At 45.7% G+C, this 12238-nt stretch overlaps 2 protein-coding genes across 2 annotated transcripts in view; one reads left to right on the top strand and one right to left on the bottom strand.

Annotated features, from left to right (window-relative positions):
* Window positions 1–4975, top strand: part of LOC108246497 (XK-related protein 6) — an 11224-nt gene extending 6249 nt beyond the window's left edge. Inside the window, exons 3-4 of the mRNA XM_017434076.3 lie at window positions 750–1167; window positions 2673–4975. Of these exons, the coding sequence (XP_017289565.1) occupies window positions 750–1167; window positions 2673–3177 (923 nt within the window). The 3' untranslated portion in view covers window positions 3178–4975. The remainder of the gene's footprint in view (window positions 1–749; window positions 1168–2672) is intronic.
* The window catches only part of gckr (glucokinase (hexokinase 4) regulator), a 42123-nt gene that overhangs the window by 27255 nt on the left and 2630 nt on the right, over window positions 1–12238 (bottom strand). The window contains exon 2 of the mRNA XM_017434073.3: window positions 3471–3545. Coding sequence (XP_017289562.1) covers window positions 3471–3512 — 42 coding nt within the window. The 5' untranslated portion in view covers window positions 3513–3545. The remainder of the gene's footprint in view (window positions 1–3470; window positions 3546–12238) is intronic.

Raw genomic sequence — 12238 nt, 5'->3', positions numbered from 1 at the left:
AAGTGTTTGTCGATGCGTTTATGTTCCATGATTACACTGCAGGACGTGCAAAACAGCTGCAGCTGGGGAGGAAACTGGTTTGCTGAAATCTTTGTGGGCAAATGTGAAGCATTAGCGCACATTTTGGCTTCGGTCGCTGCTCCTGCACGCTCCCGGCGTTCTGATGTTAACAGGAAGTGACGTCACGTGTGAGTCTGAGTTATTTGGGGTTATTTTGTGTTCCACTCTACACAAACCCACAAAGACGAGACTAGACCGCAGAAACGGTGGCGAATCACTTTAGAAACAATAAATATTGGGTTAAAGTTGTGGCGTTTCGGGCAAAGTTGCAAAAAGTTGCGATTTCGCGGGGTTTGCTTGGTTTGCGTTAATAGTTGCGATCGTAACATCGCGAAATCCTGGAGGGTCTGAGATATGTATGTATGCATACGTAGATACACACACACACACACGTATATGGGGGTGGCCATCTTGAATTTTGACGTAGCAACCCAATTTTAAATAGCAACCTTACTTATCCTAGGACGCATCCACACACCAAAATGGAAGATCGTCGCTTATTTTTTAAGTTGTCCTGATGAGCCAATTAAAAGGGTGACCGTTCCTTAAAGGAACACACATCAGCCGCTGCCTTTCATGCCGTAATCTTAAACTACAACATAATGGTAGGAAATGACAGCGTTGTAGCCATTTCAAACCTTGTAATTGGCGTGCGCAATCTCGTAACCCTCCTCTGTCCGCCTCTGTAGGCGTCTCCTCCCTGGCGTCCCTCCTCTCTCTCGCTTGGGTTCTGGCCTCCTACCACAAGCTCCTGCGCGACTCCCGCGACGACCAGCGCAGCATGAGCTACCGCGGGGCGCTGCTGCACCTCTTCTGGCGCCTCTTCACCATCTCGTCGCGCGTCCTCGCCCTCGCCCTCTTCGCCTCCCTCTTCCACATCTACTTCGGCATCTTCGTGGTGGTCCACTGGTGCGCCATGGCCTTCTGGGTGGTGCACGGGGGCACCGACTTCTGCATGTCCAAGTGGGAGGAGGTGCTCTTCAACATGGTGGTCGGCATCGTCTACATCTTCTGCTGGTTCAACGTAAAGGAGGGCCGGACGCGCTATCGAATGGTAGCGTATTACACTGTGGTGCTGGCCGAAAACTCCATCCTTACTGGCCTGTGGTGAGTCTTCAAGACTGAACTCTTGACTGCGTTGTCCGTTGATTGGTTCGAGGTTGATTCAGGTTCAAAATGGCGCCCACGTTGCAAGACAGGCAATGAATAAAGGCGGCTAGACCAGAATAATTCCTCAAAAATCGTCCGTACGTCTACATTTTTCCAGTCAAACTCCAAATTCGTTGAAGGCTGAACAGTGGATATTATCAGTGAGCATTCCTGTGTGGAATTGTTCAAAATGGCCAACACAGACAGTAATCTATCTCTGTAAGACAATATTGTCTACAAACCACTTCTAATTTCTTTCCATTTTGCTTCCAATGATCCAAACCTACTTGTAATCTTTAAAAGTGGTCTTGATCAACGGTTTTCAGGCTTTCGGAAGGTCTTTGGAACTATCGCATGTAAGGTTTTTAGCTCACAGCTCTTTGAAAGATCACTTTGTCGTCTGTCAAACTGCGCTGTCCTTGGTATTTTTCATAAATTTGGCCAAAAAGAATGGGAGGGCGAACCTTAAAGATCCAGTTTATAATCGGTTCTTTGCTAAGTCGTTGCTGGGTCGGTCCTTTAGCGCTTCTCCCATGGGCTTGACTCGGCCCTAGTTGGGTCAAGCTGGTTCCGATTCTGAGGCTTTCCATTGGGGGATCTGACCCGCTTCCAGCTCGGTTCTTAGGACCTACCTGGTCAAGGTTCCGGGCGAGGCGAGCCAAGCTGTTGATTGGATAAAGCCTCCATTTTCGTCCGCCATTTGCTTTGATCCAGTTTTATTTTTTGGTGACATAAGCCTTCTTTGGCTCCCTTTAAACCGGTGTATGACTAACCATAGATTTCGATGTCCTCCATTACTGGGTGTCGCCAAAAAAAAGAAAAAAAAAATGACATCGGAGGAGAATTGAAACTCGCTAAGACGATCCCGCCCACATCGAGGGGAGACGCAGTCGTACGTAAAACCGCCGGGACCGCGAAGAACCGAGCCGTGCGACACCCCGCGATCGAAGAGCGACCCTTTCGTTGCCCTGGTGACTTAAAGGTCGGCGTTGAGTGGCTTAACGAGCGCCACTTCTTTGTAAAAATGGTCGGGAAAAGCCCAAAGAGAGTCTCTGAAAGGACCTTCAGGAAGCCCGAAGAACCCGTGATCAAGGCCGCTTTAGAAGACTTAAAGAAAGTTTGGCTTCTTGAGGGACGAGTAAAGACCGGACAACCCCTGGATCTCAGACTTTCCCGTTTTTCCGTTCGTGGCCCTGGTACTCTAGATGAAACTATAAGAACCAGGGCCTGAACTGGAAAAAAAACCCAGTTCTTACGTGATCGGTTTTGATGCCATACCTTTTTTACCGAAGATACAAACTTGAATTAATCTACGGCTGAAAAGAATCCCCAACAAATCGATTTAGGTTCTGTTTGAGAACTTACTACGGAGCAGGACTAATTCGGTTTGATGTGAAATGCTACTAGAAGACCCTAAAGTTGCCAATAAATGTCCAGTGTCTCAGGTTATTGTTGCCCCGCAGGTACGCCTACCGCGACCCGGTGCTGACCGACTCGTACGCCTTCCCCGCCCTGTGCAGCGTCTACCTGACGTTCGCCGGGGGCGTCCTGGTCATGCTCCTGTACTACGGCTTCCTGCACCCGGCCACCGCCCACCTGCAGCCGAGCCCGGCCTCGTCCTGCTGTGCGCAGCTGCTCTGGGGGCTCCCGCTGCCGCCCTCGGCGCCGCCCAGTGCGCCGCCCACCCCGGCCCACATGGCCAAGTCGCAGACGGAGGAGGACGTGGCCGAGACGTGTCTTCCCGTCTTCCAGGTGAGGTCGGCCCCGCCCGCCTCCAAGGCCGAGGGCCCGCTCATCAAAATCGACATGCCCAGGAAGCGCTACCCGGCGTGGGACGCGCACTACGTCGACAGGCGCCTGCGGAGGACTATAAACATCCTGCAGTACATAACGCCTGCTGCTGTGGGCATCCGCTATCGTGACGGACCCTTGCTGTATGAACTTTTGCAGTACGAGTCCTCACTCTGACACACACACACACCTAAGTACTCTCGAGCACACACAGCACCATAAAAATGTACGTATATGTGATTGATCCAATTTAGAGAATAAATCTTCTCTAGCCATTTTCACGCTCACAAAACAGATATAAGCACACTCGCATCGAAGCAATCACGTGTCTATGTGCGCGCATACTCAATCACACACACACACACACACACACACACGTATACTTTCCTTGTGGGCACTTAGAGCCCGCAAGTCCCATGGCCATGACTCAGCAAGCTCCTTCAGCACGAGTCCATCTCTTCGGTTCTCACCTCCTTTTTTTTCTTTTTCCTCCGTTCTGCTCCTCCAGTCATTCTTCATTCGGTCTTCTCTTCACGAAGAAAAATCTAAAAAAAAAAAAAAAAAAAAAAACAGACCATGCTATTTTTGTTGCGGCCGTCATGCATTCAGGGGTTTCACTAGAATAAATCAATGCAGGACAAAGAAAGGAAAAAATAAATAAATACACCGTCACTTTTAATTAAAAAAAGGAGTTGTGAGTATGTCGTCTAGTCAAAAAATAGTGTAAATATTTTCTATGTGCAGAACAGATGTTTCTTCATGTACTGTGACTTCGGACGAAGCACTCGGACGGCACGTTTTGGAGTTGGTTCAAAGCAGCTACCAAAAATAAGACCTCATCCTTCGGCTAAACAAGCCTCGCAGATTAAAACATTCGGGGGGGAGGAAGGAAGTAGCTGAACGACACAGAGGAACGCCACAACTTGCACAAATTAAAAGTCCGCCGTTTTAGGGGAACGCTACGTTCATACAAGCACACTACGAGGATGTGACCAGAAGGGTGATATATTAAAAAAAAAGTAATAACTGAACAGAATCAGCCTTTTAAAGAAAATACGTCCTCGACACCAGCAAAACTTGGAATTGAGAGCACAAGCTAACAAAAACTCCGGCAAAACGACTCGCTGACGTCGGTGTCGTGGGCTCGGACGGTAAACCGCAACTTATTTGAGACAAAAATTTGCACCAAGGAAATTTACGTCGACTCAGAAAATACACCTATTGCCAAAATTGTCAAATTACTTATTTAAAGGTAATAAATCTGAGCAGTTCCTAAAAATGCATTTGACCAAACCCAATCATTTTCAGCAAACAACACTTAATTGCTCAAAAACGACAAAAGAAATGAAAAGGTTTAGGCTACAAAGGAAACCTAGCAACAAACGCTAGCTGGTGTGCCATGTGCAGACATAAAATGTAAAACTTTAACTGAATTTAATTGCTAATTTTTATTTTATTTTTTCCACTTTAGTTAACTCTTTGTGTGCGGAAGCGTTAGCATTGGGCTAAAGCTAAAAGTTCAACTGATAAAGGCTAACTAGTAGAAAACTGATTAATCACCTCCAAAACTTATTCATAATAACGTCTAGGAGCAGAATAATCATTCACAACTACTCAGTTTTGACAAAGACAGAAAAAGAACGTTAGCATTTGGCTAAAGCTAATAGCTCGACAGAGAATTGTTCCTGTGTTTACACCTACATAACCGTGGTTCTCCTTCTCTAAAAACTCTGTTATACTGATTCATAACAACGTTTCAGAGTAAAAAAGATAAATGTAAGTATTTTAGAAACTGTTTTAGCGCGACATTTAACATCAAAACACCTTGTTTGTTCGGAAAGAAACAGAGGAACGAAGGTGTTAGCATCAGGCTAAAGCTAAACGCTCAGCTGAGAATTGTTCTTTTTTTTAAAATGTGGTACACTGGTTCATGTACTATCTCCAAAACATGTAGAAGAGATAAATTTAAGCATTTTAGACAATAAATAAGAAGGGCATTTAGCAAAGCTGCTCAATTATCATTATTATCAATTATCAATTATCAATTATTATTAAGAAACAGAAAAATTAAAGCGTTAGCATTGGGCTAAAGCTAAAAGCTCAGCTGAGAATTGTTCACCCGTCTTAAAAAATCCAGCACACCGGTTCGTGTACAATCTCTAAAGCTCGCAGAACAGATAAATTTGAGTATTTTAGAAAATAAATAAGCACGGCATTTCAGAATTTTGCAGAACTACCCATTTGTTCTGTAAGAAACGGAAAAATGAAAGCGTTAGCATTAGGCTAAAGCTAAAATTGATAACTTTTTTTTTTTTTTTTAATATATGGGCTCACATACCAACTCCAAAACTGTATAATCCCTCTTTATAAAACACAAAAAGCCAGTTTATTAAAATTGTTCATAAATTCAGAATGAATGATAAGAACACGGCAGAACTATTAGCTTCCACGCTAGCTGAAGAAGTCTTTGGTGGCTTCAGCATGGTTCTATATTATTATTAATATATTTACTGCAGCACATCCTTATGACACAGTCGTGTTTGTGCTATATTGGGTTTATGACTTGATTCACGACGTTAGACTTTCTGCAAATAGTCAATAAATTGGCTTCCGTCAGCGCTAGACAACAAAAAATGACAAAGCTCCCAGTTTGTAACAGGGAGCAAATCCTAAACTAATTATTTCTGAGCCGTGACTAATATTTTCTGTGTGAGGTCTTAGTCATGTCGCGTCCCACGAGTGAAGCCGATACGAAACAGTCGTCACAACACCCCGCAATGACTCGTCACCCCCTCGTCCGATGTCAGCTCCTCCGGCGACGGGGCGGCGGCGGCTCGTGATTTCTTTCTTTCTTTCTCCGTCTGTTCCATCCCCCAGTTAAAAGGGGTGGACGCGACGGCCGCGGGAACGCAACAAGAGTGTCGCCCGTGCGCCTGGATGAGGTTTCCTTGCGCCTTGTCCGCCGTTTTCGAAAACCCCCGGCCCCTCGTACGTGAAGTTCCAAGCTCGGGGACAAAGTGAGCGCTTCCTCACTTTGACGTAGAGTTTTGGGGGTTTTTTTTTTTAGAGCTCTTGCACCTAAAAAGCAACTAAGAAAAGTCAAATTTTCGATTTCCTCGAAAGTTGATTGCCACATAGTCAAGTAAAGATAAATGTGTATTTTTATTTCCAAAGCAGGGCTCTAGAGACTCATCTTTTCCAAACTTTCGACTGACTAAACCCCAAATGAAGCAACGCCTTGTGAACCAACTCCACCCTTACTTTTGTCTCGCAGTCTTCTAGAAAGCTCTTTGAACACCCAAGATTCGGACAAACGGAGTCTAACGCTGGACCAGACTGACGAGCTAACGGCTAGTCCGAACGCAGCCGATTGCTGCCGTCTTGAAACGGCTCCAAGTCCCCCACCCAGAAAAAGCACAGTTCGTGCGAATTCTGTTTTAAGAACCTGCACGTTTTTGTCTATTTCACTTCATTTATATAGAATCCTGCAGCCGTAGCGGCGGCGGCGGCGGCAGCTAGCTGTAGCCCAGCAGGAATATCATATTTCTGATAAAATAGCCACGATAGTTTGTTTACTGTCAACTAAGGGTCCGAGGTCTGCGATATCCCAATAAAGCTCCAATATGTTCCAATATTCATTTTTGGTCACTTTTCGGAAAATGTCAAGGTTTATAAGATACCGTTAGCATAAACCGCTACAAACATTTTTATTCCAGAGTTGTTTTTAAGACAGCGTCAGTACACTTTAGCCGTTAGCTCGCTTGTCTGGTCGGGATAAAGTCGATTTTTTTGTTTTTTTTCCCCAAACCGGTGTCGTTCAAAGAGCCATCTACGACAGGTAAGATGTTAGCTGCTCATGACGTCTCCACAGAACCCCCCCCCCGCTCCTAAAGATCTAAAAACAACACACCGGTAATGCCGAAGCAACCATTCGACGCCGACGAGGAGCGCGCTCACGTTGTTTATTTACTTATTTTACTCTGGTGCTAGTCGACGAACAACATGGACGGATCATCCGCCGCGGCCCGGCGAGGAGCTCCGTTTGGCTGCCGGTCACGCTTCACATGGTGCAAACGTGCAAAAACACACACGTGTACTTATGGTGCGACGAGGGCAGACTCGTCTCTTTCGAAACTCGAGCACGCTGCCTTTTCAGTTCTCGGCCCCGAGGCGGTGCCAAAATGGCTCCTTCCAAAAAAAAAAAAAAAGGGACGGCTGCTCTTCCTGTCCTGTAGAAGCTATGCAAGTCTCCGGTGCAGGGAGATGTGCTTAGTGTACACACACACACATATACACACACACATATTCACACATTCTCACAAACACAGGGTTTCCTCTGCAGCAGGGAGATATGCTCAACACACAACAACAACACACCCAACGTCTAATAATCCCTTACCCCTTTATATTGTGGGAACAATATTCATATGGTGCTATAGAGTCAAGCAGAAGGGGGGGGTGTACGGTTCTGGTTACGGTGAAGAACTCAGCCAAATACGTTTAGGAAACGTTTCACACTCTTGACGGATTGAGGTGGCGTAGATCTGGACGGGAGTGCACAGGAAGTCGAGCGGGACGTAAAAAAAAACAAACCTACAACGCCTTAGTCGCTGGTTTGGTGATATCTGGCTTCAAGGGGGGGGGGGTTGGTGCTCCTTTTGTTTTTCTGTTTTGGTTCTGGTAACGCTCTGATCGGTCGGCAAAGCGTGTCCTCGCCACGAGCCGACCGGAGAACGCGGTTCGGACCGCGTTCCTTAGGGCTCCTTCCTTAGGGTTTGCCTGCGTTTTGAGCTCCTTAGCCGTTTTTGGGTTTTTTTGCTTTCGCTTCGCACCCAGAGCTTCAGCCAATCGGAGGAATCAGGTTTAACAGCCAAATCAGGTCAGGAACAACCAAATAGCAGAGTTTTATTATTTTTTTTTACAAGGAAGCCTCCGTGTAGTTCGTAGCGCTGAGCGGCGGACCGAGGAATCGTGGAATCGAAAGTCAAAGTCCAGGTCGGGTCTTGCGGCCTCTGTTGTACCCCAACCGACGGCTGAATCTGGAGCCGAGTTTGCCAGCTTCCTCCTTGACCTAAAAGAACCAGAGCCTTAGCCAGGCCCACTCTTTAAAGAACCTAAAACCGAGCCAGGGCTAAGTCGCGATCGCATGGCTACGCGTCTACAGCTATGCAAAGTCATAAAAAGCGGGACGTCTCTGGGCTCGGAGAACCTTTTGCGAAAACACCACACCACTGTTGTCTCGGTGGTCTTTTTTGGCACGTTTTGTGTTTTTTTGCCGCTTTAAAAGACGAGGCGAGGGAAGCCGACACAAGGGTTACGGCGAAGAGCGACGCAAAACCCTTAGTGGGCGCGCGCTCTCTCCGCGCGGATTTGGTTTTACACCTCGGGACGCAATCGAGGCCGGTTGGCGTAGCGAACGCAGGTGACCCCATGCTGGCAGAAAAAAAAAGAAGAGATTTTCGACGTAATTGAGATTTGCTTGAAAAAAAAAAAGTCCGTGAAGACACCAGCTAGCAATCCTGGTAGCTAAAATAGCAGATGATCTTCCCGAGTTTTCTAACAGGTGTCTTCAGAGACGACCATTACGATTTCTTTTAAAATGGACCGTTTTTGCCGTAGCCACGGGAAAAACCATCCATCTTCGACTTCTGGTCGAGTCGTGGAGGCGGCAGGTCCAGGACCTCCCTCTCCCCAGTGACGCTCTCCAGCTCCTCTTGGGGGATCCCGGGGCATTCCCAGGCTGGAGAGGATCCATAATCCCTGCCCCGAGGGAAGAGACCCTGGAAAGCTTTCAAAGGGAGGCGTCCAGGGAGCATCCTAATCAGATACCCGAACCACCTCAGCTGACTCCTTTCTACGAGGAGGAGCAGCGGCTCTACTCCGAGCTCCTCACCTTATCTCTGAGGCTGAGTCCGGCCGCCCTACAAAGGAAGCTCATTTCAGCTGCTTGGATCCAGGATCTCGTTCTTTCAGTCCTGATTCAAACCTCATGACAGCAGGTGAGGGTTGGAACATAGACAGACCAGTAAATCCAGAGTTTTGCCTTTCAGCTCAGCTCTTTCTTCACCACGACCAACCGAAGCGGCGCCCTCATTATTGCAGACGAAGGTCCCCGATCCCTGGGAAATGCTTTCGTATAATGTTTAGCATCATTGTGAACTTTGGGTACAGCTGGAAGAAACCACTCCAGACCAACAATAATAAAAAAAAAACAACAACTAACAACTCTTTAAACCGAGGCTCTCGTAAACACAACTAGCTCGTCACCAGGTTACAAAATCGCCAAATTTCAACAAACTATGACTCATTTTGAAGCCTTTGAGTCGGAGAATCGGAACGTAATAGTCCTCTCGTGGCTCATTTTGCCAGAAGTGGACCCGTTGAGGTTCAAGGCAGGCTTGGGTTTGCAACGTCGCGGCGGCCCAAACAGCTCGAGCATGGTGGTGGCGGGACAATGGTTTGGGATATTTGCCGTCATTCAGTTGAGCACGAATCCAAGCTGGTCCAAGCTTAAGAATCCGTGTACGGTTCGTTCTTTGTTTTTTTTTTTCATTTCAAAATAAAATTGCAAAAACAAAACAAGCATGTGTTTTTTTTTGGCTTTTTCATTTTTAAAACGAAATTAGAAAAACGGCAATTGCAAAAATAAAAAAGGGGTACGTTTTGGGGTTTTTTTTAACTGCAATGGTTAAACCAAAGACGAGCTTTTATTTTGTTGTTAATTCTGGAAATGAAGACCTGAACTCCCGGCAGTCACTAGCAGGTGGCGGTAATGTACTGATTTAATTACTTGGAATATGAAAGAAATCTTGTTGACGGTAAGATCATCAGCTCTCAGTGAAATGCGTCGATTCCTTCAAAATAAGACAAACGGATCCATTTTTAAACTGGTAGATTCTGAAGCGCTAACTGAAAAAGTTCTTCTTCTTCTGGTGGATTTTAACGGCGGTTGGCGAGAAACTGAAGGCGTACATTACCGCCACCTGCTGGTGACCGAAAAAGTTACGTGCCGGGAGTTCAGGTCTTCATTTCCGGTTCTGCCATAAGGTCCCGTTGAATTAACAACAAAATAAAAGCTTGTCTTTGGTTTAACCATTGCAGTTTAAAAAAAACCCAAAACGTGCCCCTTTTTTTATTTTTGCAATTGCTGTTTTTCTAATTTCGTTTTAAAAACGAAAAAAATAAATAAATAAATAAAACATGGTTGTTTTGTTTTTGCAATTTTATTTTGAAATGAAAAAAACCCAAAGAACGGAACCATACACGGATTCTGGATATATGTCAGTCAATTGAACTGTCAATGAGCTAACCAAAAGGTATGCGTAAAAGATAGAAACAATCGTAATGGTTGTCTCTGAAGACCCACCTGTTAGAAAACTTTGATGCAAAGGTAGATCGGGAAGATCATCTTCCATTTTAGTTACCGGGATCGCTAGATGGTGTCTTCACGGACTTATTTTCACGCAGAGCTCAATTATGTCCAAAAACTGAAAGACCATGAACTGACTTTTCGACCGAACTGCTCACCATGTGGACGATTGTTTAACCATTTACCAAGCTGCAGGTCACTTTATGGATCTGTTCAACGTTTGTCTCCGTCAAGATTGGTCAGGAGGGAGAAAAAAAAGGGGGGGTTGAATGCCGCCTCCTGACTGGGGAATGTAGGCTTCGTTGTGGAAAATTAACAGCCGGATTGTTTTTCTTCCTTTTGGACAGAATGTCCCATTATCAGGGTCCGCAAGGATGTACGAGCACACGAGTCGCTGCTGCCTCGTAGGCTTTTCTGTTCGGTCCAGAGCTGCGAAAAGCACGGTTTTCTCGTCGCGTGGAGCTCGGGGCCCAGATGCTAAGCTTCTACCAGACTCGGGTCCAACATGACCCGAAATCTTCACCTTACAGCAAAGTCAGAATGAATCGAAAATTTCAATTTCAGAAGCTTTACTCGGGTTCGCTTGGCGCAAACGCAGGGCAGGGCGGAGCTAAACGTCCAGCTGGATGTATCGATGAGCTTTTATTTTGTCGGGGTCACGTTTTGTTTTGTTTTTTATTATTGCATTCTTCAGCTTTGGGGGTGGGGGCGTGGGAACAAAAAAGCAAGAAAAAAAAAAAACTAAAAAAAGAAGTAGTTTTAGCGACTCGATATGCAAAAGTAGCTTTTATTTTCTCGTGGCTGGCATTTCGATTGTAAATACCTTCGTCCTTGTAGCTCTCCTCGGTTTGTTCCACGGGTAAATGGTTCTTTCAAACGTGCTGATGGTAAATGTCCTAAATATCTAGAATGTAGGGCGAGAAGAAAAAAAAATAAAATGGAAAAAAAAAAAAACGAAATGAAAATGTGGTTTCGTAGGAATCTGTGCCATCGTGTTGTCTTGAGTACGAGCGCACCGATATTAGATCTGTAGGCATAACGAAGTCTCTGGAGGCGGTTGGCCAGACAGCCATGACGGTTTGGACCCTTTTTTTTTTGTTTCCACTGAAAAGTATTGAGTTAAACACATTTTCCAAACAAGCACAACGATCTCCTGGAAGCATCACCTTCCGCCTCCGAATCCAATATGGCTGCTTCCCGCCAAAAAAGATTTTACGCGGGCTGATGTCAAAATCAGGCCGTCAGACAAAAAGAAAACAGGTCAGAAGTCGCAATTTACGAGCTCCAAGTCAGAAAGACCAACCAAGAGTTGGATTCCCAGCTGGCTTCAGCCTCCGAATCCAATATGGCTGCTTCCCGCCAAAAAAGTTGAGACAACTTTAGTTCAAAAGTTTTTATATGAAAATTAAGAACCAACGTGTTTTCCTTTGTATTGGCTAATATAATCAAACTAGCCACGCGACCGAGCTTATTGTGATCAAAAACGTCTTTGTAGCGAGGGCGTTTTAAACCAACGCGAACAATCTGGCCACCATTTTGTTTCACCGCGCCGTCTGGCTACCGTCTCCCGACGTCAGCAGCAGAATCGACGGCTTCCGTCATCGAAATCTCCTGCGTCATCAGAGCACCATTCAGGAATCCTCTGGGTTTTTTTTTGTTTGTTTTTTTGGTTGACAAGGTTGGCGCCTGTTAATTTCCCGCCAAATATTTCTGACCAATCACGAACGAGATAGGAGAAGGGGATGGGGGGGAGGGACACTTTGTGCACCTCCGGTTTTTGTCTGTGTATTCTGTCCATTCCGAGTGTTAATCCGGGGGGGGGGGAAATAAAATAAAAATAAAGAGTCGAATTATATTTTTTTTTTTTTT

The sequence above is a fragment of the Kryptolebias marmoratus genome, linkage group LG23, assembly GCF_001649575.2.
Source record: "Kryptolebias marmoratus isolate JLee-2015 linkage group LG23, ASM164957v2, whole genome shotgun sequence".
Lineage (NCBI taxonomy): Eukaryota > Metazoa > Chordata > Actinopteri > Cyprinodontiformes > Rivulidae > Kryptolebias > Kryptolebias marmoratus.
This window is presented reverse-complemented; position numbering and strand designations above follow the sequence as displayed.